The 20068-nt window shown below is 34.9% G+C and overlaps 2 protein-coding genes across 7 annotated transcripts; both read right to left on the reverse strand.

The window, feature by feature from the left end:
* Positions 1-35: 35 nt before the first annotated feature.
* Positions 36-18968, reverse strand: LOC122001063. 6 transcript variants are annotated; one of them, XM_042555639.1, is made up of 6 exons: positions 18837-18968; positions 10577-10711; positions 9535-9634; positions 2321-2441; positions 2158-2241; positions 36-406 (listed from the first exon to the last, which is right to left on the reverse strand). In XM_042555639.1, the coding sequence occupies exons 2-6, from the start codon at positions 10685-10687 to the stop codon at positions 394-396; spliced, it is 429 nt and encodes a 142-aa protein (XP_042411573.1). In that variant the 5' UTR covers positions 10688-10711; positions 18837-18968; the 3' UTR covers positions 36-393. The 6 variants fall into 6 exon arrangements, with proteins under 6 accessions (XP_042411573.1, XP_042411570.1, XP_042411571.1 ...); XM_042555636.1 differs by having other exon boundaries at positions 2321-2507; XM_042555637.1 differs by having other exon boundaries at positions 10577-10727.
* A 443-nt stretch (positions 18969-19411) lies between these two features.
* On the reverse strand, positions 19412-19792 carry LOC121999239. Its single transcript, XM_042553944.1, has one exon. The coding sequence runs from the start codon at positions 19790-19792 to the stop codon at positions 19412-19414; it is 381 nt and encodes a 126-aa protein (XP_042409878.1).
* Positions 19793-20068: the final 276 nt, after the last annotated feature.

A 20068-nucleotide genomic window follows, 5' to 3' on the forward strand; every position in this document is an offset into this window, starting at 1 on the left:
CTTGAGTAACATAATTAAGAAATTGTCCCAGCCAGGAAGAAAATTGTGTTGTGCTATTATCATGTAGGAAAATAGAATCCCATTCTTGATTACAAGGATAAATAAATATGGCACATCTAGCAAATACAAGGATTCTCTAGTTCAAAACAGGATAAAGAAACAAACTAATGTCAAAGTCTTTTCTTCTATTTTTTGTGGAGAAGAAAAGTTAAAAGTTTTTCATGGTCTAATGATTACTAGAAAGATATTAGTTCACACCATTTTGAAAAATTATCTTTGATAGATCAAAATACAAAACCTCCTGGGTGATTGGTCCGGTCCACGGAAGTTTCCCACTTGCCATCAAATAAATTGAGAAGCGCTCGCAGCAAGCGACCCATCAGCCTAGCGTTCTTAAGTCAACCACCTATTAAGGAAAATTTATCAGTTAATTTACCGAAACTAGGACTTGATACTTAGATGCCTCGTAAATTGAGAAGGCGTATTTTTCGATAGATTGTAGGGCACCTTTTTCTTCTTTCATTTCGAAATATTATGTTATGGGCAATTAAGCAACCTATTATTGGACTGAGTCCAATGAAAAAAATAAAAAGATAATTAGTATCAGGCATTTGTTCCAAAACGGATTATATCCTCTTGAAAAAGAAAGGAAATGATCAAAATTTAATTTTCAATTGGAACTAAATTGATTCTGTCAATTGATTTTTTCTTACCGTCATATTTTCTAAAAATTTTAATTTAGGTAAGTACTTTATCAGCTTACGTAGCAAAGGAACATATCTAATTTAGCTCTTTCATACTTACTATAACTAGTTATTACCACTGTACCATTACCCTGGGGGCATATCTCAAGTTCTTTTGATAAGTTAATTAGTAATTGAACCACATAATTAACTCCTAAGTAGTATGCCAAAATAACTAAACTGTGTTACTAAGTTTTCTTTTTCTTGTTCTCTCCTTATCACCTTTTCTTTTTAATTGAAGGGGAAGGAGGTTTTTTCCTTCCTCTTTCCTTCAAAAAGAAAACAAAGAAAAGAAAAAAACAATAAGGATTGCAAAATTGCGCTAAGATTAAATGTGACCTTTGTCGAACAACGGTAAGTATGGACTGATTACTGGATGTTAAGAAAAGTATGTAAAATTCAATTCAAAAGAGGATCAGTTTGCATTACATTGAGTCCAAAAGGCAAACATTTGGTTTTAAAAAATGAAATAAAAAACGAATTACCAGTGACAACATTCCAATTTCATCTTTGGTTATACTTATCCCTCATGTCTAGCCAGGAAATTTTTGTCCACATTCTGAATCTAGTACCAGTGGTTCCAAAGTAGTTTACACTTTTTTCACAAGAAAAGCCTCATGCTACAGGACTATACAGTTCATTAGGGATTGACTCTTAATAAAAAAAAGGGATTAAGAAGTTTGATACCATGGAAACTGTGGAATCAAGTAGTCAACAAAGTGTCTTGAGTTCTCAGCAAGATGAGATGACACCATGGTAACTGGGTCTTTCTTTTACTTAATAATTAGAAACCGTGGAATCTGGCAGTCAACAAAGTGTCTTGAGTTCTCAGCAAGATAAGATGACCATGGTAACTGGGTCTTTCTGTTACTTAATAATTACTATTCATGTTCCAGTGCATGTCTTTCTTTCACTTAATAATTACTATCCATGTTCAATTGCAAGCCAACCTTAGAGGCCTCAACCTAATGAACATACTACGTAATAACTATAACTTCTGAGCCATGAGAACATAAGCTTCAAATTATTTAACTAAATCCATTACTAGAATTTCAACATCAAAAGGCCAGGAATATTATATAAATGCTGTTTATTTGAAACAAGGAGCACAATGATTACTAGTTGAGGTTCCAAATCAGAATTATCTGGCACATTTATAATCAAACTCCATCAATATCCTTTGCACAAGACAAAATGCCCTTTCTTTTACTGAAAAGAAGTCATGAAATGACCTTTCTCATAATATGTTATTATTGTTTAAACTTTCAACAAAATAAAGATCAGAGATGCTTTTGTAATTCTCATTAAAATATTCCAAGGATTTTCTAGGATTACAGTAATCTCATTTTGCAATCTTTCGGTAACCAAGAAAATAATAAAAAAAGTGTAGTTATTTAGAAAGGTAAGTACTCACATACTGCTTGCATACATCACATTTCGGGTGATAAAGCTCCCTGTAGCAAGATTTATGGTATGGATAATTCCCAGACATGGAGAACTATAACAAGAAGATTGTGAAAGATGAATGTAAGAAAGTATTGTCCATTTATACAAAAACCATGATCATTGATACTTGCCTCGTAATCAGATATTGGTTGTTTACAGGAATAGCAACAAAAACATTCTGGATGCCAATAAGCATCCATGCAACTAAGAAAACGCCCATGACCAATCTCATTATTACATCCAGCACACACCCTACAGCATCAAAGTATATAATGGTGAGAAACAAGAAGCCTTGAGTTCCAGTTATTTGGCATTCACCTATAATAACAAAAGGATACCAAGAAGTAACAGTGAGTACCAATGTTGGTTGCTTCTTCAATTAAAATGTCATGGTACACTTTGAAGTTTGAACTAGAAATTGGTGATTATTCCTTCAATTAAAATGTCATGCTACACTTTGAAGTTTGAACTAGAGACATGCAATTTTTAAAAATGATTTGACACTGTTCAATGACTCTGATTTTGAAACTCAAACATTACTTAATAAGATAGGGTCATCAGACTTGTCTTTGCACTAAATGGCCTAGTATTTACCAATCAAAAATAGGGGCATTTGGCAATAAACCTTGATTTAAAATCTTTATTTATTCTTTTGTTATTGCTCAAAGTTCAAGAGATGATAAAAAGAATGCATACTTGGAAAGATCCAAGCATGCCTGTATGTTTGTAAACACAATTAACATATACATCATGTGGTGTACCAATTCTTCGGTGGCAGGAAATAGGATGAGTTTGATACAAAAACTGATTATTATCAGGATAAGTTTGATGTATATAATCAGTTCAGGGATTCAGATAGTTCACAAACTGTGCACTTGTTATAAAAATATGCACACATATTTGACTAACAATCCATTATATCCTTTTCCATTAATCTCACCTTAAATGCCCTTTTTAAATTGATTTTTATTTGTTCCTTCTGCTTCTAGATGTGAACTTATCTAGAACTAAATTAGAGAAAGTTGGTTGAGTATATAACAAGCCGCCAATTCCAAGTTTCAACTATTATTGTCTAATCCCCACATGGTTGAGTACTCATTGCTGAATCACAAGTGAACTATTTATTGCAAACAAAGTAAAACATCATGGACAATCACATGGTGATGGCACCATTATCCTGTCAGACTCAAATGGATCAAATTACACTTGAACTGATTACAGCTTGTTCACGAATGTGGTATGTATAACTTTCTAAAAAGTGATAAGAACACTTTGATTGTGCCATTTAACCAAAGCCAGACTGTGCAAACATAGTGAATTTCCTTATCCAGGCTTATCTCCTTAATTTCCAGGAGAGCAATATAATATATGTGATCAATCGTTAAATAATTAACTTTTATCAACTGGACATTAGAAAGCTTAGTGTGATATCATATTGTTATCTTCAACTATTTTTCATCTATTGTTTCAATAATTAAGAATAATGTTAATAAGAAACCTGTAGCTTCTATAATAGCAGTTTACAGTAGTTATACACATGATTAGTGAGATCCAACGAGTTTAGATCCAAATTGAGAGGTTGCCTCGACATGAGAATTGTGGGAATGTATAAAAACTCATATTAGATACTTGTCTTTCTCAGATTGGGTTTAATAAGAAATCCAACTACTGTAGCCTCTGCAATAGCAATTTAAGGATTGTTACACACATAATTAATGAGATCCAAATAGTTTAGATCTAAATTGAAAGCTTACCTTGGCATGAGAACTGTGGAATGTACAAAAACTCAAATTAGATACTTGTCTTTCACATATGATGGGATTTTCAACCTCAAGTTCTCTGTGAGAATGGAGTAACTACCAAAACTTTACTCCATGGATAAAATGCTAAATGTATGTCATTCAAGTAGACAATCTCAGTAGACTTGTACATGGAATGTATTTGGCAATAATTATCCACAAGGGAATCACTATTTGGCCAAAGCTTAATTTCATGCTGCTAACAACTAATAAGTTAATTTCATGGCATATTGCCATTCATTGGAAGGGAATAATGCAGCTTAATATAAGTAATCCTAGCGTGTCTACTTTATGAGAGACAAAGCTAAAGTTCACCCATAAAGTAGAAAGAAATAAAAGTAATCTACTTATTTAAGACCCAAAAAATCTAGATGTGCTTAGCAAGGTTTTAAGTTGCGCTGCCAGGGTGCGTTTGGTTCAAGTTATCATGTATAACCTTGGTTATGTGATTATTAGATAATCACATAACGAAAGTTATGGGGAATAAAACATAACCAAATGTTATTTGGTTCGACCTAGGTCATGCAATAAAAACTTGTTTGTTTGAAGATTATAATGAATAACCTAGTTTAATATTTTACTGTATTACCCTCACAAAATCAACATACATATTATTATTATTATTATTATTATTATTATTATTTTAAACTTTACGTTTTTCTTTTTTCTTTTTTTTCTTTATTTTTATTTGTTCTTTTTCATATATTTTTTTAATTTGTTAAAGTTTCTTTTTATATTTCCCATTTTTTATGTTTTTTTTTAATTTTTTTTTTACATTTTTCTTTTTTCTTTTATTTTTTTTCCTTTTTTAATTTTTTTTACTTTCCTTTTTTATGTTTTTTTAAGTTTTTATGTGTTTTTTTTCTTTTTTTACGTTTTAAAATTATTTTTTATGTTTTTTTAATTTTTTTTTTATGTCTTTATTTTTTTAGTTTTTTACAAAATAACAAAATAACCCGGAATCGAGAGATTTAAATATTTAGGATCATTTTTACAAAATTATGGAGGGATTGAGAGAGATGTCTTACATAGAATACAAGCAGGATGGGTGAAATGGAGGGGAGCGTCAGGTGTTTTATGTGACCGTAAAGTACCTTTTAAACTTAAAGGTAAATTCTATAAAACCGCAGTTAGACCTGCTATGTTATATGGAGCTGAATGTTGGGCTATGACTCGAGCACATGAGCATAAGATGAGAGTTGCAGAGATGAGGATGTTATGGTGGATGTGTGGACATACGAAGATGGACAAAATAAGGAATGAGAGCATTAGAGAGAAAGTCGGAGCTGCATCTATTTAGGACAAACTCTGAGAGACACGTTTAAGATGGTACGGACATGTACTTAGACGACCAATAAATGCTCTAGTTAGGCTATGTGAAACCATGATAAACATGCATATCAAACGAGGAAGAGGACGACCAAAAAAGACTTGGTTAGCAACAATAAAACAAGATAAAATTTATTTAAATATAGATGATAATATAATAGAAAATAGGGCTCAATGGCGTAAAAGGATTCATACAGCCGACCCCACCTAGTGGGAAAAGGCTTGGTTGTTGTTGTTGTTGTTGTATTTTTTTAGTTTTTTAATATTTTTTTTATGTTTGCTTTTTTTCTTTATGTTTTTCTTTTTTTTTTCATGTTTTTCTCTTATCAGAGGGTATTTTTTATAAAAAAAAAAATTCTTTAATCCCGGAATCAAGAAAAACCTCAGTTTCCTGATTCCGGATTGGATGCCCCTTTTACTGACGTATCGGACATGGAACATTACTCGAGAATCATCGATTACCTAAACCAAACAGGATTTTCATTGATAACCTTGGATGAATAACTAAGGTTATCAAGGATAACCCCCAACTAAACGCACCCTCAAAGTTTGGGTGCTTGATTAGAATGAGATGGTATCATTGTTGTGTCAGCATCCCAACATGTGTTGCTGGTTGGCAGCAATTAGGAGGAACCAAGGTTTTGATGTCATCATCATTGGTGTCACCAAAGGTGGCCTCGATAATAGTCGTATAGGAGGGAATATGAAATGCGGTGAACTGTTATGCAAGATACGATTGCTTTAAATGAACATGCAAACTCCTTCAATGTGAAAAAGAAGTCAAGAAAGAGAACCAATACACATATATATAAAATAACTCTTTCATTCCAAATTTCTGATGCTCTTTAGAATAAATCAAATATTTACAGCAGACTAGGTTCTAAAAGAAAATCACTTGAACTCTGATGAGAAGAGATCAAGTGGCATTGGCTGATGTGAATGGACATTGTCTTGAGGAGGCGAATAGATATTAAGGTGGCGTTTGGTTTAGAAGTTTGGGAATGAGGGAATAGATTCATTCATAAATTTTGTGTTTGGTTGATAGGAATGGAATTAAGATTTTGGAATAAAACCCAAAAATTTGGGTATAGATGAAACTCACCCCCTCCCTTGGGTTTTGATGGAATGAGAATAAGAATTAAGTTTTGGACGAAAATACTCTTAGTATATTTGTTCAATTTTTCTTTCATTTTACTCTCTCTCATCATACTTTCTCTCTCCTCATTCTATCATCATATTTTCTCTCTCAACATACTTTCTCTCTCCTCATTCTCTCTCATCACATATTTTTTTATCATTTTCTCTCTGTATTCTCTCTCGTCACACACTCTCTCTCTCATTATTTTCTCTCTCTTCATTCTTTCCTCATTTTTTCATCATACTTTCTCTCTCCTCAATCTCTTTTATCATACTCTCTCTCCATATCTTATCTCATCACACTTTCTCTCTCTTCATTCTCTTCTATCACACTCTCTCTCCCCATTTTTTTCTCAATCACACATTCTCTACTATTTTCTCTCTGTATTCTCTCTCATCACACACTCTCTCTTATTATTTTCTCTCTCTTTGTTTTCTCATCATTTTTTCATCATACTTTCTCTCTTATCATATCTTCTCTTTCCTCAATCTCTCTTACCATACTCTCTCTCCATATTTTCTCTCATCACACTTTCTCTCTCTTCATTCTCTTCCATCACACTCTCTCTCCTCATTCTTTCTCAAACACACATTCTCTACTATTTTCTCTCTGTATTCTCTCTCATCACACACTCTCTCTCATTATTTTCTCTCTTTGTTCTCTTCTCATTTTTTCATCATACTTTCTCTCTTATCATATTTTCTCTTTCCTCAATCTCTCTTACCATACTCTCTCCATATTTTCTCTCATCACACTTTCTCTCTCTTCATTCTCTTCCATCACACTCTCTCTCCTCATTTTCTCTCGTCACACTTTCCCTCTCTTTATTTTTTCCCATCACACTTTCTCTCTCATCACATTTTCTCATCATACTTTCTCTCCTCGATCTCTCATTTTCTCTCATCACACTTTCTCTCTCTTCATTTTTCCCATCACTCTTTCTCTCTCAGTACACTTTTCTCTCATCATATTTTTTCTCTTCTCAATCTCTCCTATCACGCTCTCTCTCCTCATTTTCTCTCATCACACTTTCCCTCTCTTCATTTTTTCCATCACACTTTCTCTCTCATCATATGTTTCTCTCACATTCAACTTTCTCTTCCATCTAATTTTTTCTCTTATTTTCCTCTAAGGGTAAAAAAGGAAATTTAGATTCATTCCGATTGAAAATATTCAACTAACCAAACATTATTTGTAAGAATGATACCCAAGCTCATACTCATTCTCATTTCACATGATATGATACTCATTCCCATTTCGATTCCTAGGAGAGAACCAAGCATCACCTAAGACTCTTGCAAAGCTCTTGCAAGTTGCTCATCTTCTTCCAAGCTAGAAATATTTTCTAGGAGAAACCAACAACTAAGTAGTCAAATCAATATTGAAGTTAGGACATTTACAATTTTTAACTATTTAAGCCATCAAAAAAATCTTCTAATTAGAGTATGGATTATCCAGTGAATTTCAAAATTATATGTATTGTGCTAAAAAAGAAACTTGAGAATCTAATTATTTAAGTGTCAGAAAAAGAGGCATTCAGAAGAATAATCAAGGAAAGCATAAAGAAACCTTGTCATTAAGAAAGATCATGCATTCTAATCCATTCTAAAAAAGATAAAGCAAAACCTAAAGATAAATAAGATTAAAATTAAATAAAATGAAGAATCAAATCTGTTGTTCCCAATGATATTCCAAGATGTATAATATGCTTGTTAAACTTTTGAATAAAAAGATTGCTTGAACTAAGCTAATATGGACAATTTTTAACAGAAACAACACCTTAACATATCCACAACAAGAAAATAAGTTTTTCATGGAAAAAAAACCCTGTGAAATGTGCCTAAAAGTGTCTCCAAGTGTTTTTTAAAAATAAACAAACATTTTGAGTATTATAAATTTAAGACTTACAGATGCTAAAGTACCAGCTAGAGTTATAATCCACACATTTCTTAGATTTCTCAAAGTTAGCAAATGATTGCAGTCCCTATTTTTCAGTAACTGAATTTCATGATTACAAAAATTGAATCAGTTAAAGTGGAAGTTATAAGAGGTAAAAGGAGAGCCAAGAATTACTACCATAATGACACAGTTGAAGGAGATCCAAGAATTACTACCATAATGATATAGTTGAAGGAGAGCCAATTCCATAATGATATGCCTTACATAGATCACCAAGCACAATGGCCGAATAGATCCATGTAGCTCTTTAATTAGGACGATGCAAAATGTTGCATTATCGAGTACATGCACTAGTTGATTTACTTTAGTTCTCATGGATCCACAATAAAATTATCAATGCAGATGCCAAATCAAAATTAGAAAAGAAGAGGGTTTCTTAATTCTGACCTTCATAATTAGTTTATATGGCTATATGCTGTAAGTGTTCAAACTGTATGAGCATAGATCTTTAGTATTGCATAGCTAATGAGCATAGATAAAGCAGATGTGTCCAAGAAAGGATGTGTTGATTGATTTACTTTAGTACTCTGAGCCACAAATACCCACCGGTAGTCAACTTGGATAGGCCAATTCCACTATAAAAAATAAGCATAGATAACGAACATAGACAAAGGTGATGTGTCGAAGAAACGAAGATAAGTTAATTTACTATATTTTTGCGTGCCACAAACATCCACTAGCAATCTAACTTGGATAGATTTTTGCCTATCCAACTAGTCCATAGGTATGGCCAAAATACCTAAAACTGGAAAATCTGGTTCAAGCAGTCTAACAAAGAACAAATCTGGCATATTTTCACCTATGATTAATTGGGTTGATCTGTTCAACAAATCATCTTTATTTTTAGTTTGAGTTGACCCAAATCAAGATATGCTTCTAGCTGAAAAACAGTGACAGAAAAATGGAAACACATTAGAGCATAAACAACAGGAAAAGAAAAGAAAATTCATCTTTTGCATTCTAGAACAGAATTACTGTTTATGAAAGAAAAAGGTTTTAATAGCTGACCTCACCTAATGAGATAAAGCTTGGTTGTTGTTGTTGTAAAGAAAAAGATTTTAATAAGTGATTGTATAGCAAGATATGTTAGTGTTACTCATAGAACTAGAATAGAACTTACCCGTCACCTTTGCTTTTTTATGCTCTTCTTCTGATAAAGGAAGTGCAATTGCACTGTCTATATCATTGCTTTCATAGTCTGGCAGGGCATCCTGCGTTCCCTGCATTGCCATATAAAATGTTATTTAATTAAGAATTTAGAGGTAAAAAACTACTAAAAAAGGGTTTTCTCATAGTTGTGCAAAACAGCAAATGATTCGAAGAACAGATAACTTTCTGTTTCTCTCTTCTTTTCTTTTTTTTTTTTGTTTTTTGAGAAGATAAAAGGGGGTGGCTAGGACCTGCTTTGCATTTTACCCACACGTGTGTACCATGAATGAAATATATTCAAATGGTTTCATGCATATAGCACCAAGCCTGTCATAAATGTATTTTATTCCCTAACTTGATACTTTCTCTTCCTACAAACAGAACTTCTTGCTGAATTCTGTATTTTAAAGAAGATTAAAGAATATGAAGATTTTTCATCATTTTTTCATAACACTATTCTACCCTCTCTTGCTTAGGTCTAGTCCAAGCTTCTGATTCTAAGGGTGATCACTCTGCTCTAGTAACACAAATTTCAGAACCAGGTGTGCAACATGGCAAGTCCTTCAGTTCATATTGGTTGTGGGGGAAATTGATAGTATGATGGGCATGGAGGATCCGTTTCTTCTCACAACTGTTGTACTAACATGCTCAAAAAATTTGTAGGAGTCTACTACATAAAGAAATTATCCATGTGTAGTTAATGTAATTCAGGTAGATAAGGAGCAATACTTTATGCCATGTCGAGAAACATAGCAATAAATGTTTGACTACCCATGCATATAAAGGGCAACAAGCACAACAACAAATGTTTGACTACCCATGCATTTAAAGGGCAACCGGCACAACTAAATAATACCCTCAAGTTCTCAATGTCAAGTTTGGATTATTATCAAATTCACAAAAATGCATTTCCACTGGAAGGATATCATGAGGCAGAGGCAACAAACAAACTGAAATAAATTGTTTGACAAAAGGGAAACAAGAAAGAGTAGGTCATTGCTTTTACCACTCACCAAAGAATGAAATGGTTCATTCCAAACTCCGTCATTCTCATATCTGCCATGATATTGTCCTTCTGATACTCTATGGCTGGAGCCTTTAAAAAATTTGCTCAGCCAACCCATAATATGTATGCTGACTTAGCATTCCTGTTGTAAATCATGGCTGCGTATTATAAACCTAATCAGCATAATATAACATAAGCTGGTCAAAAAGGTCAGAAGCATAAACTATTCAGGAAACAGTTGACAATTTGATTTTAATCTTTGTAAAAGGAACTTATAATCAGAAGCATCTGATAAGTACATGTTATAATCTTTAAGTACTTCAAAAATGAAAGAAATTATTTGTTGATCAACAAAGCACAAACTTGTGAAAATGTCAGGGTTTAAGTGATGGAAAAAAATTTTATAGTGCAAGCTAGATCATAAAAGTGAGCATAGATTAGAAAACAGAATGCTACTATCAAAGCAAACTCAGTTAACAAGAAAATTATTCAAATATTTGTCCTGCAGCTCCTGTTTATGTTTTTTTAGTCTATTATCAAAATTTTCAGAAATTTTGTGGGGTGAAATGACCCACATTGTATAATCTGGTACTACAATTGCGTGTTTTAAAGAAACAATGGATAATGTTCAGAATGACAAGGGTATGGAGACCTGATAATTTTACTAATTGCAATGGAATTGTATAAGAATTTCATAGTAGTCAACTATTAGAAAATTTCATAGGTTGCCTATTTTGCCAATATGCTCAGATTGTGCAGAACATAGTCAATTTCCCAGCTGAAAAATGAAATATATCAAATGGTAGGTATCTTGCTCCCAATCTAATGCAGGAACAGGAATTTTTTTTTGTCTGTGTGTGTGTGTGTGTGTGTGTGTGTGTGTGTGTGTGTGTGTGTGTGTGTTGATTGCTGTCGAGAATATAGATTATTTAGGAAAGCTATGAGGTGTAAATTATGCTAGCTAGCTGTCTTGATTATTCTTAGTAAGCTTTAATTAGCTTTAATTAGCATTAATTAGCTTTAATTATTCTTAATTGCTGTAAATCATTGAGCTGTAATTATGTTGTAAATTATTATAAATACAATCTCAATAGGAGAGATCATTATGCCCTCAAGTCATCTATTTCAAGTTGGTATCAGAGCCATCCTTCCCTGTCCATAAATTTCTTAAGCCAACACCATGTCTGAACACTCCAGCGAATCCACCACCATTCCTCAATCCTCCTCACATCCCGCCCAGATAACCACCATCAAGCTGAACGGCGACAACTTCTTACGATAGTCGCAATCAGTGAAGATGTATATTCGGGGCCGAGAAATGATGGGCTATTTAACGGGTGAAAAGAAAACTCCATCGGAAAAAGACCCAATGTATGCTACATGGGATGCCGAAAATTCCATGGTAATGACATGGCTCGTAAATTCCATGGAAGAGGAGATTGGCGCAAATTATATGTGTTTCCCTACGGCATATGAATTATGGGAAAACATAAATCAGATGTACTCTGATTTGGGGAATTAGTCCCAAATCTTTGAGTTGACTCTAAACTTGGTGAATTGCGGCAAGGAGAAGAACCGGTCACCAAGTATTTCAACTCCTTGAAGAGGATCTGGCAGGACCTTGATCTTTTTGATGCATATGAGTGGAAGAATATTGAAGATGGACGGTACCACAAGAAAACAGTGGAAGACAGTCGTATCTTCAAATTTTTGGCTGGCCTCAATGTTGAGTTCGATGAAGTAAGAGGAAGAATCATTGGTGGGAGACCACTACCATCCCTCGGTGAAGTCTTCTCCGAAGTTATAAGGGAGGAGAGCCGGAGGAATGTTATGCTTGGCAAGAAAGGACCTACGACTATCATTAAAGGTTCAGCCCTTACCTCTACAGGCTCAAACATACGCAGAGGCACTGCCAATCTACGTAAACCAGAAGAAAAGTCAGTTCTGTGGTGCGACTTTTGCAACAAGCCACGTCACACCCGAGAAACCTGTTGGACAATTCATGACAAACCTGCCAACTTTAAAGGCAAATCAGGTGAGAAAAATGGACGTATCTTTCCCACTGCGAATGAGGCAATGACTACTGCCAGCACCATCACAAAAGAACATCTGGAGCAACTTTTAGCACTGTTAACTTCAAACCCATCATCCAGTACTCCTAATGTTTCTGTGGCGCATACAGGTAATGAAATAATTGCCTTTCCATGTGGTTTCGGAATTTCTGCTCCATGGATAATTGATTTTGGAGCATCTGCTCATATGACCAATTCCTTAAAATTGTTAAAATTATACTCACCCTGTCCTGAAAATAAAAAGGTTAAGATTGCAGATGGAAGTTTTTCACCTATTGCCGGAAAAGGTTCAGTCCAAATTTCTGAGAATATAGATCTTAAGTCTGTTCTCTATGTACCTAAACTTACATGCAATCTTCTTTCAATCAGTAAATTATCCAAAGACTCTAACTGTCGTGTAGTTTTTTGTGACTCTCATTGTACCTTTCAGGACCGGAGCTCAGGGAAGATGATTGGCAGTGCTAAAATGGTGAATGGTCTTTACTACTTTGAGGACATTTTACCTAGTAAGGAAATTGTGCAAGGACTTAGTAGTATTAGTTCTCTTTCTGTTTATGATCAAATAATGGTTTGGCATTGCCGTTTAGGTCACCCTAGTTTTTCATATATGAAACATTTATTCCCTGATTTGTTTAAAAATATGAACCCCGTAGATTTTCAATGCGAAAGTTGTATTCTTGCAAAAAGTCCTCGTAAAACATATCTCTAGACCTTACCTTGAATCAAAACCTTTTTACTTATTCCACAGTGATGTGTGGGGACCCTCAAAGGTAACTACATCATCAGGACAAAAATGGTTTGTAAGCTTTACCGATGACCATACTCGACTCTGTTGGGTATTTTTGATGAGAAACAAGAATGAGGTTGAGAAAATTTTTAAAGAATTCTACAATTTGATTGAAAACCAATTTCAAACAAAAATAAGTATTTTAAGAACAGATAATGGTACAGAATATTTTAATCAATCTGTAGAAACTTTTTTGAGGACAAAAGGCATCTTACATCAATCAACCTGTCCTGATACTCCAGAACAAAATGGAGTCTCTGAAAGAAAAAATAGGCACTTACTCGAAGTTGCTAGGGCCATAATGTTTTACATGAATATTCCAAAGTACTTGTAGGGAGATGCAATTCTAACAGCAACTTATTTAATTAATAGGATGCCTACTAGAGTTTTAAACTACATCACGCCGTTGCAATGTTTGAAAAAATACTTCTCTGAATCTCGCATCAATTCTGATTTACCCCTTAAAGTATTTGGTTGGACTGCTTATGTACACATACCTAAGAGATCACGGTCAAAATTAGATCCTAGGGCAGAAAAATGTGTTTTTATAGGCTATGCTGCAAATCGCAAAGGCTACAAATTTTTTTGTCCTCTAAAAAAACGGTTCTTTGTAACAATGGATGCTACTTTCATGGAAACCAAACCATATTTTACCAAAAATCTAATTCAGGGGGAGAATCTAAGGGAACCAAATTTTTGGGAGATAACTAGAACTCTTCCAAATTTGGTTATTGACCAACCTCCAAAATCTCAAAATGAAAATAATGGGGAGTCCGAACCCATAATTGTCAATCATGAAATTGGTCTATCAGAAAAGGAAATACTTCGAATGGAAAAAAACCGAAATATCCTTGAACCTTTGGTTTATTCTAGGAGAAATGTCCTTGGAAGAAGTAGAGATAAATTAACCATTCCAGCACAAGCCTCATTAGAAGCCCCGGGCGAAGGAACTCTGAATACTCCAGGTACCTCTTTTTCCCCTAACTCACATGAAAACTCCACTTTACCTATTATTCTTGAGTCTACTAGTCTAACCTCAATTGTTCCGCAAGAAAATGACCCTGACAACCTTGACCTTCCCATTGCTTTTCGAAAAGGTACCCGAACCTGTACCAAACATCCCATTGCCAGATACATAACCCATGACCATTTATCCGAATCACATAAGGCATTTACTATTAATATTTCAAAACTTGTTGTACCTAGAAACATTCAGGAAGCACTGGAGGACAAGGATTGGTGATTAGCAGTGTTTGAAGAAATGAATGCCTTACAGAAAAATGGTACTTGGGAAATTGTTGAAGCACCTAAGGATCAAAAGATAGTAGGGTGCAGATGACTCTTCACTATAAAGAGTAAACCAGATGGGAGTGTAGAGAGATATAAGGCAAGGCTTGTAGCAAAAGGCTTTACGCGGACATATGGAATAGATTACCAGGAAACATTTGCCCCTGTCGCAAAAATTAACTCAATTCGAGTTCTTCTGTCACTTGCGGTCAATCTCAAATGGCTCTTATATCAGCTGGATGTTAAAAAAGCCTTCCTAAATGGAGATCTAGATGAAGAAGTACTTATGAGCCTCCCTCCAGGTTTTGAAAGAAAATTCGGAGTCGGAAAGGTGTGTAAACTGAAGAAGGCCTTGTATGGTCTAAAGCAATCCCCAAGGGCATGGTTTGAACGCTTTGGCAAAGCTATGAAGCGACTTGGTTATGTTCAAAGTCAAGCTGATCACATCATGTTTTACAAACACTCAAAGGAAGGTAAAACAGCTGTGCTTATTGTATATGTTGATGATATTATCCTAACAGGGAGTGACTACAAGGAACTTGAAGAACTTAAAGGAAAGCTTGCAAAAGAATTTGAAATCAAGGACTTGGGAGTGTTAAAATATTTTCTTGGCATGGAGTTTGCAAGGTCCAAAGAAGGTATATTTGTCAACCAACGAAAATATGTCCTTGACTTGCTGACCGAAACTGGTATGCTGGGATGTAAGCCAGCTGAGACGCCTATGGAGCCTTACGTCAAACTACAACCAGCAGCGGCAGAATCAGTAAAGGAAAGGGAGCGCTATCAAAGACTTATCGGGAGACTGATTTATCTATCACATACTCGACCTGATATAGCATTTCCAGTAAGTGTAGTTAGCCAATTCATGCACTCGCCTGGGTCTGAACACTTCGATGCTGTGTATCGAATCCTAAGGTATCTAAAGAGAACACCCGGTAAAGGACTTCTGTTTAAAACTCGGGGACATCTACAAGTTGAAGCTTACACTGATGCAGACTGGGCAGGAAGTATAACTGATAGAAGGTCTACTTCGGGATATTGCTCGTTTGTGGGTGGTAATTTGGTCACTTGGCGTAGCAAGAAACAAAATGTGGTAGCTCGAAGCAGCGCAGAGGCTGAGTTTAGAGCCTTAGCTCATGGAATATGTGAAGTTTTGTGGATCAAGAGACTATTATTGGAATTGAAGATATCAGAATTGGTGCCAATAAAGATGCACTGTGACAACAGAGCAGCAATTTCAATTGCACACAATCCAATACTTCATGATCGCACGAAGCATGTGGAAGTCGACAAGCACTTCATCAAAGAAAAAACAGATAATCATGTGATTAGTGTGGACTATATCCCCACCATTGAACAGGTTGTTGATCTACTTACAAAAGGGCTACACAAGAGACAGTTTGAATGTTTAGTAAGCAAGCTGGGTATGGAAGATATCTTTAAACCAGCTTGAGGAGGAGTGTCGAGAATATAGATTATTTAGGAAAGCTATGAGGTGTAAATTATGCTAGCTAGCTAGCTGTCTTGATTATTCTTAGTAAGCTTTAATTAGCTTTAATTAGCATTAATTAGCATTATTCTTAATTGCTGTAAATCATTGAGCTGTAATTATGTTGTAAATTATTATAAATACAATCTCAATAGGAGAGATCATTATGCCCTCAAGTCATCTATTTCAAGTATTGCAATTTTGTCAACCATTTATGATTAATTGACTGTAGATAATAACACTTAAACAGCAACCTATGCCTCCTTAGGGTTGAGAACTAACCATTTTTCAAAGAGTTTAGATTTAGGAAACTACACTTCTCCTTATGGTTATCGTACATGTGGTTTTGGACCTAGGTCATGATGGATATGATATTAAAACAAAATCTACAAGCAGTGTGTAGGCTATGCTAGAAGGTACACTGACATTACAGTAAGCCCATATGACACAAACAAGCAAGCTAAAAGGAAAAGCCCAATACTCTCAACCCTACATGAACAATAGTGTTTATCAGATATGTGAAGTGCATGATTTTATATGGCTTGAATAGTTGAGTTGGAAAGCTCCCAGCCCTATAACAAGTTATGAGCCTTACCTTTTCGTGGTCGGCTACACAGACATTATCTTTCTTTTTGAACTTCATTTCGAGATTATCATTAATCGTACGTTCAAAACAAGCAATACGAATTGCCCCAAAGATTGCCAAGAAAGAACTGGTTTCAAAAAGGTAGCACCTAATTGTTCGCAGACATGGTGAGAGCATATTGGAGGATGAATTTTGAGGGGAAGCTCAGGGAGCAGCAAGAAGATATATCAAAAAATAAATCTCTAAACAACGAAAAATGTAAGTTTGAAGGGCAATGAATGGGTACAAGCATACAATTAACTCTTCTTCCTTTTGCCTCTTCCTCTAAATCTTTCTCTAGTTCTTTTTCTTCCACCTGTGCTGCTTCTTTTTTCTTCTTCTATCTCCCCCTTGCTAGTTGGTGTCAAAGGGCACCACCTTGTGGCTTGTACCAATACATGGTACATCTATGGCACATAAATCATCTCAATCCAATCAAGTGTTGAAATGTGAGAATGATTCTAAGTTGTCTCTTGTAATGACTCAAACTTTAAATCATGATGTTAAGTTTTTATCCTCACTCCAATTCTATTCAATTCAGTTTGTCTAACTATAGAACCTAAGCATCATCAAGATGTCCATACAATTTTATTCTGTTTCTGTCATTGTTAGTGAAGTTTCACCTAATTGCAACCAGATAATAGTATCTTTTGACTTTGTCTTTTATAGTAACTTCAGTTACCCAGCTTAACTGACATATGTTCAACTAACTTTTTCGCATGTGTGGTTTCTTAATTATCCAAACTTTTAACTTACTATACAAAGAATGGCTGATTGTACCATAATCTTATGACAGTTTTCTTTTGGTCCAATTTGAGCACCGCCCAATCAAATGACTCCAAATTCCTTTTCATTTTATCACTCACTAAAATCAAATCCTTGGTTTGATATGGTAACACAGTTAATCTTACCAGATTTAATGACTAGAAAATAGAAATGTAGACTTGATTTTAAGAAATATCAGCAAAGTGTTATCGACCCTAAAATTATATAAAAGAACCCATAACAAAACAACGAAGCAGAAGTTATAGCTTTCATTTTGATAAAAAATCTCTTAGTATGCTTTATAGAAAGCAAGCACAGCAAGAAGAACAAATACATGAGGGCACTAGGTTCTTGCATGTCTGGCCTAGCATCTCCATTTCAGTAATGTAGACAAAATAAATTAGAGAATCATGATGTCAAGTGACAGCCAAGATGACATGCATTATAAGTGACTTCTGAGCAAACAGATAAGAAATCATAATCTAGAAGCCTAGACATTTGACTCGCCCTTGCACGTACTTGGTGCTAGAGAGACAGTTGCTAATTTGCTATGACATAAATGATCTATGTGAATCAAATGATCTCTTCATCCTTTTCATCTTTCAGCATAAACTAGGATATTCCAGATTTAATCAACAAATATCACTGAAGTTGTCCTATAGGAGTACCTAAATTTAGACGATTTCAAAACCAACCCAAATTATGAAACAGTAAGGAAACAAACAAAATTAGAAAACATAGAAAACGTGAAGTGAAAGTTGTCTTGTTTTATCAACGAGTCCTATGAGAAAGCATGCAGTTTTAACGACAGACGAACAGAAGGGAAATGGACTTTTCAAGAAGGAATTTCTCATTGTCGTTCCCCGATATCTTGACTTCTAAAAGTTATTCGTAAACATCCAAATAACATATTCAGATTCCTCCAAGCTTTGTTTTTTTTTTTTACGGGAGGCCACGCAAAGTCGTGCCGTTTGGTAAAAAAAAAAATCTATTACAAATATCAACACAGAAAAAAAAGGTACAATCATCGCATCATCATAGTTCCTTTCGCTGGGAGCATAAGATGCGGACCGTCAAATAATATCTGGTTCTAGTGGTCTGGGCAGAAACCCTAACCGTTTCTAACGCAACTGGGGATCGGTACGCAGAGAAGAGACGAAGGAATAGAGGGAAGAGTTGAGTGACGAAAGGAAGTGTGGGCGGAGAATACAGGAGGAGGAGGAGGAGACGGATGAGGAGTACCTTCGCAAAGATCGCCGGCGGAGCGGAGGAGGTGGCAGAAGAGGACGGCTTCCTCCGTCGCTTTTCGGGGCAGGAGTCGCAGGACGGACGGACGAGGGAAAGCAGATAGTTAACTTTTTCAATAGGGAGAGCATCCACAGCGGATATACGCCGCATCAAAAGTTTAAAATCTCATACCCTACTATCAAAAAACTCTCTCAACAATTATTCCACACTTTTTATTATATATAATTTTCATTTCTCCTTCGTATTTTACATTATATACCATTAATTTTTTTATAAAATTTAAATTTATAAATTGCTAACATGAAAAAATATTAATAACTTAAAAAAATACATAAATATTACAGTGCATCAAATAAAAAGACATAAATTATAATAATAGTCCTAAAAATAAACATAAACTCATCTACACTGAGTCATGTCTGTTTAATTTTTTCCACCATTTTTTTATATAAATAAAGTTATCCTGGTGTCATCTCACTAGTATCCTTCATAAGAATTTCATAATCCTTATGAAAGATTTCGACTTTCCGCAAAGCCATTTTTTAGATTTGATATTATTTAATATCTTGTCATTCTTTGTCGATGCTATGTTCCATTGTATCGCCCTCTCTAGCTTTAGATTTGCCTTTTCTCTTCGCTGCCTTTTGCCCTATAGGACGAATGTGGACTTCAGAGTCATCTAAATCAACACTTGTATCTGGATTTGATGTTGAAGTGTTTCCCCCTGATTCGGATGTCCTTGTCTTCTTGTTAGAGTAATGAGCAACTGATTGTGGAGTATATTTCTCATATTCTTTGAGAACCCTCCACACATGCATATACTTAAAAATCTTGCCTTTGTTGTTGGCTTTCCACATATTCAATGCATTCTCCAACACATTCTCGTCACTCCAACCGTTTTGCTGATGAGTATAAAAATTATTATAAGTTGCAGAAAATTCATTTACCATCGGTGCAAACCTATAATAATGTGATTTCAGCCGCTGATAATTTCTCGTCATAGATCCAGTGTGGTGATGTTTGTTGTAGTAATCAGCTATACGTTTCCAAAAAATTTGATCCTTCTAGTCATTACCAATGATTGCATCAGTGCTTATAGTTGCCCATGACTTCGCAAGGACCATATCTTCATTGAGAGAGCAAAATCTTCGTTTCGATTCATTTTCCTCCAGCTCAACTTCACGCTCCTCTTGCGATGAGTGTGGTGGCAACTGAGTTGCAGGAAT

This window comes from Zingiber officinale, chromosome 7A (assembly GCF_018446385.1).
Source record: "Zingiber officinale cultivar Zhangliang chromosome 7A, Zo_v1.1, whole genome shotgun sequence".
Classification (NCBI taxonomy): Eukaryota; Viridiplantae; Streptophyta; class Magnoliopsida; order Zingiberales; family Zingiberaceae; genus Zingiber; species Zingiber officinale.

Excerpts from the sequence above, each read along its gene's own strand:
- LOC122001063 (XM_042555636.1), bottom strand. The coding sequence starts at position 10,687 with ATGGGTTGGCTGAGCAAATTTTTTAAAGGCTCCAGCCATAGAGTATCA. Across the intron at positions 9,635-10,576 it reads ATGAACCATTTCATTCTTTG|GGAACGCAGGATGCCCTGCC; the intron begins GTGAGTGGTAAA and ends ATGGCAATGCAG. Across the intron at positions 2,242-2,320 it reads AACCAATATCTGATTACGAG|TTCTCCATGTCTGGGAATTA; the intron begins GCAAGTATCAAT and ends TTCTTGTTATAG.
- LOC121999239 (XM_042553944.1), bottom strand. The coding sequence starts at position 19,792 with ATGGTAAATGAATTTTCTGCAACTTATAATAATTTTTATACTCATCAG.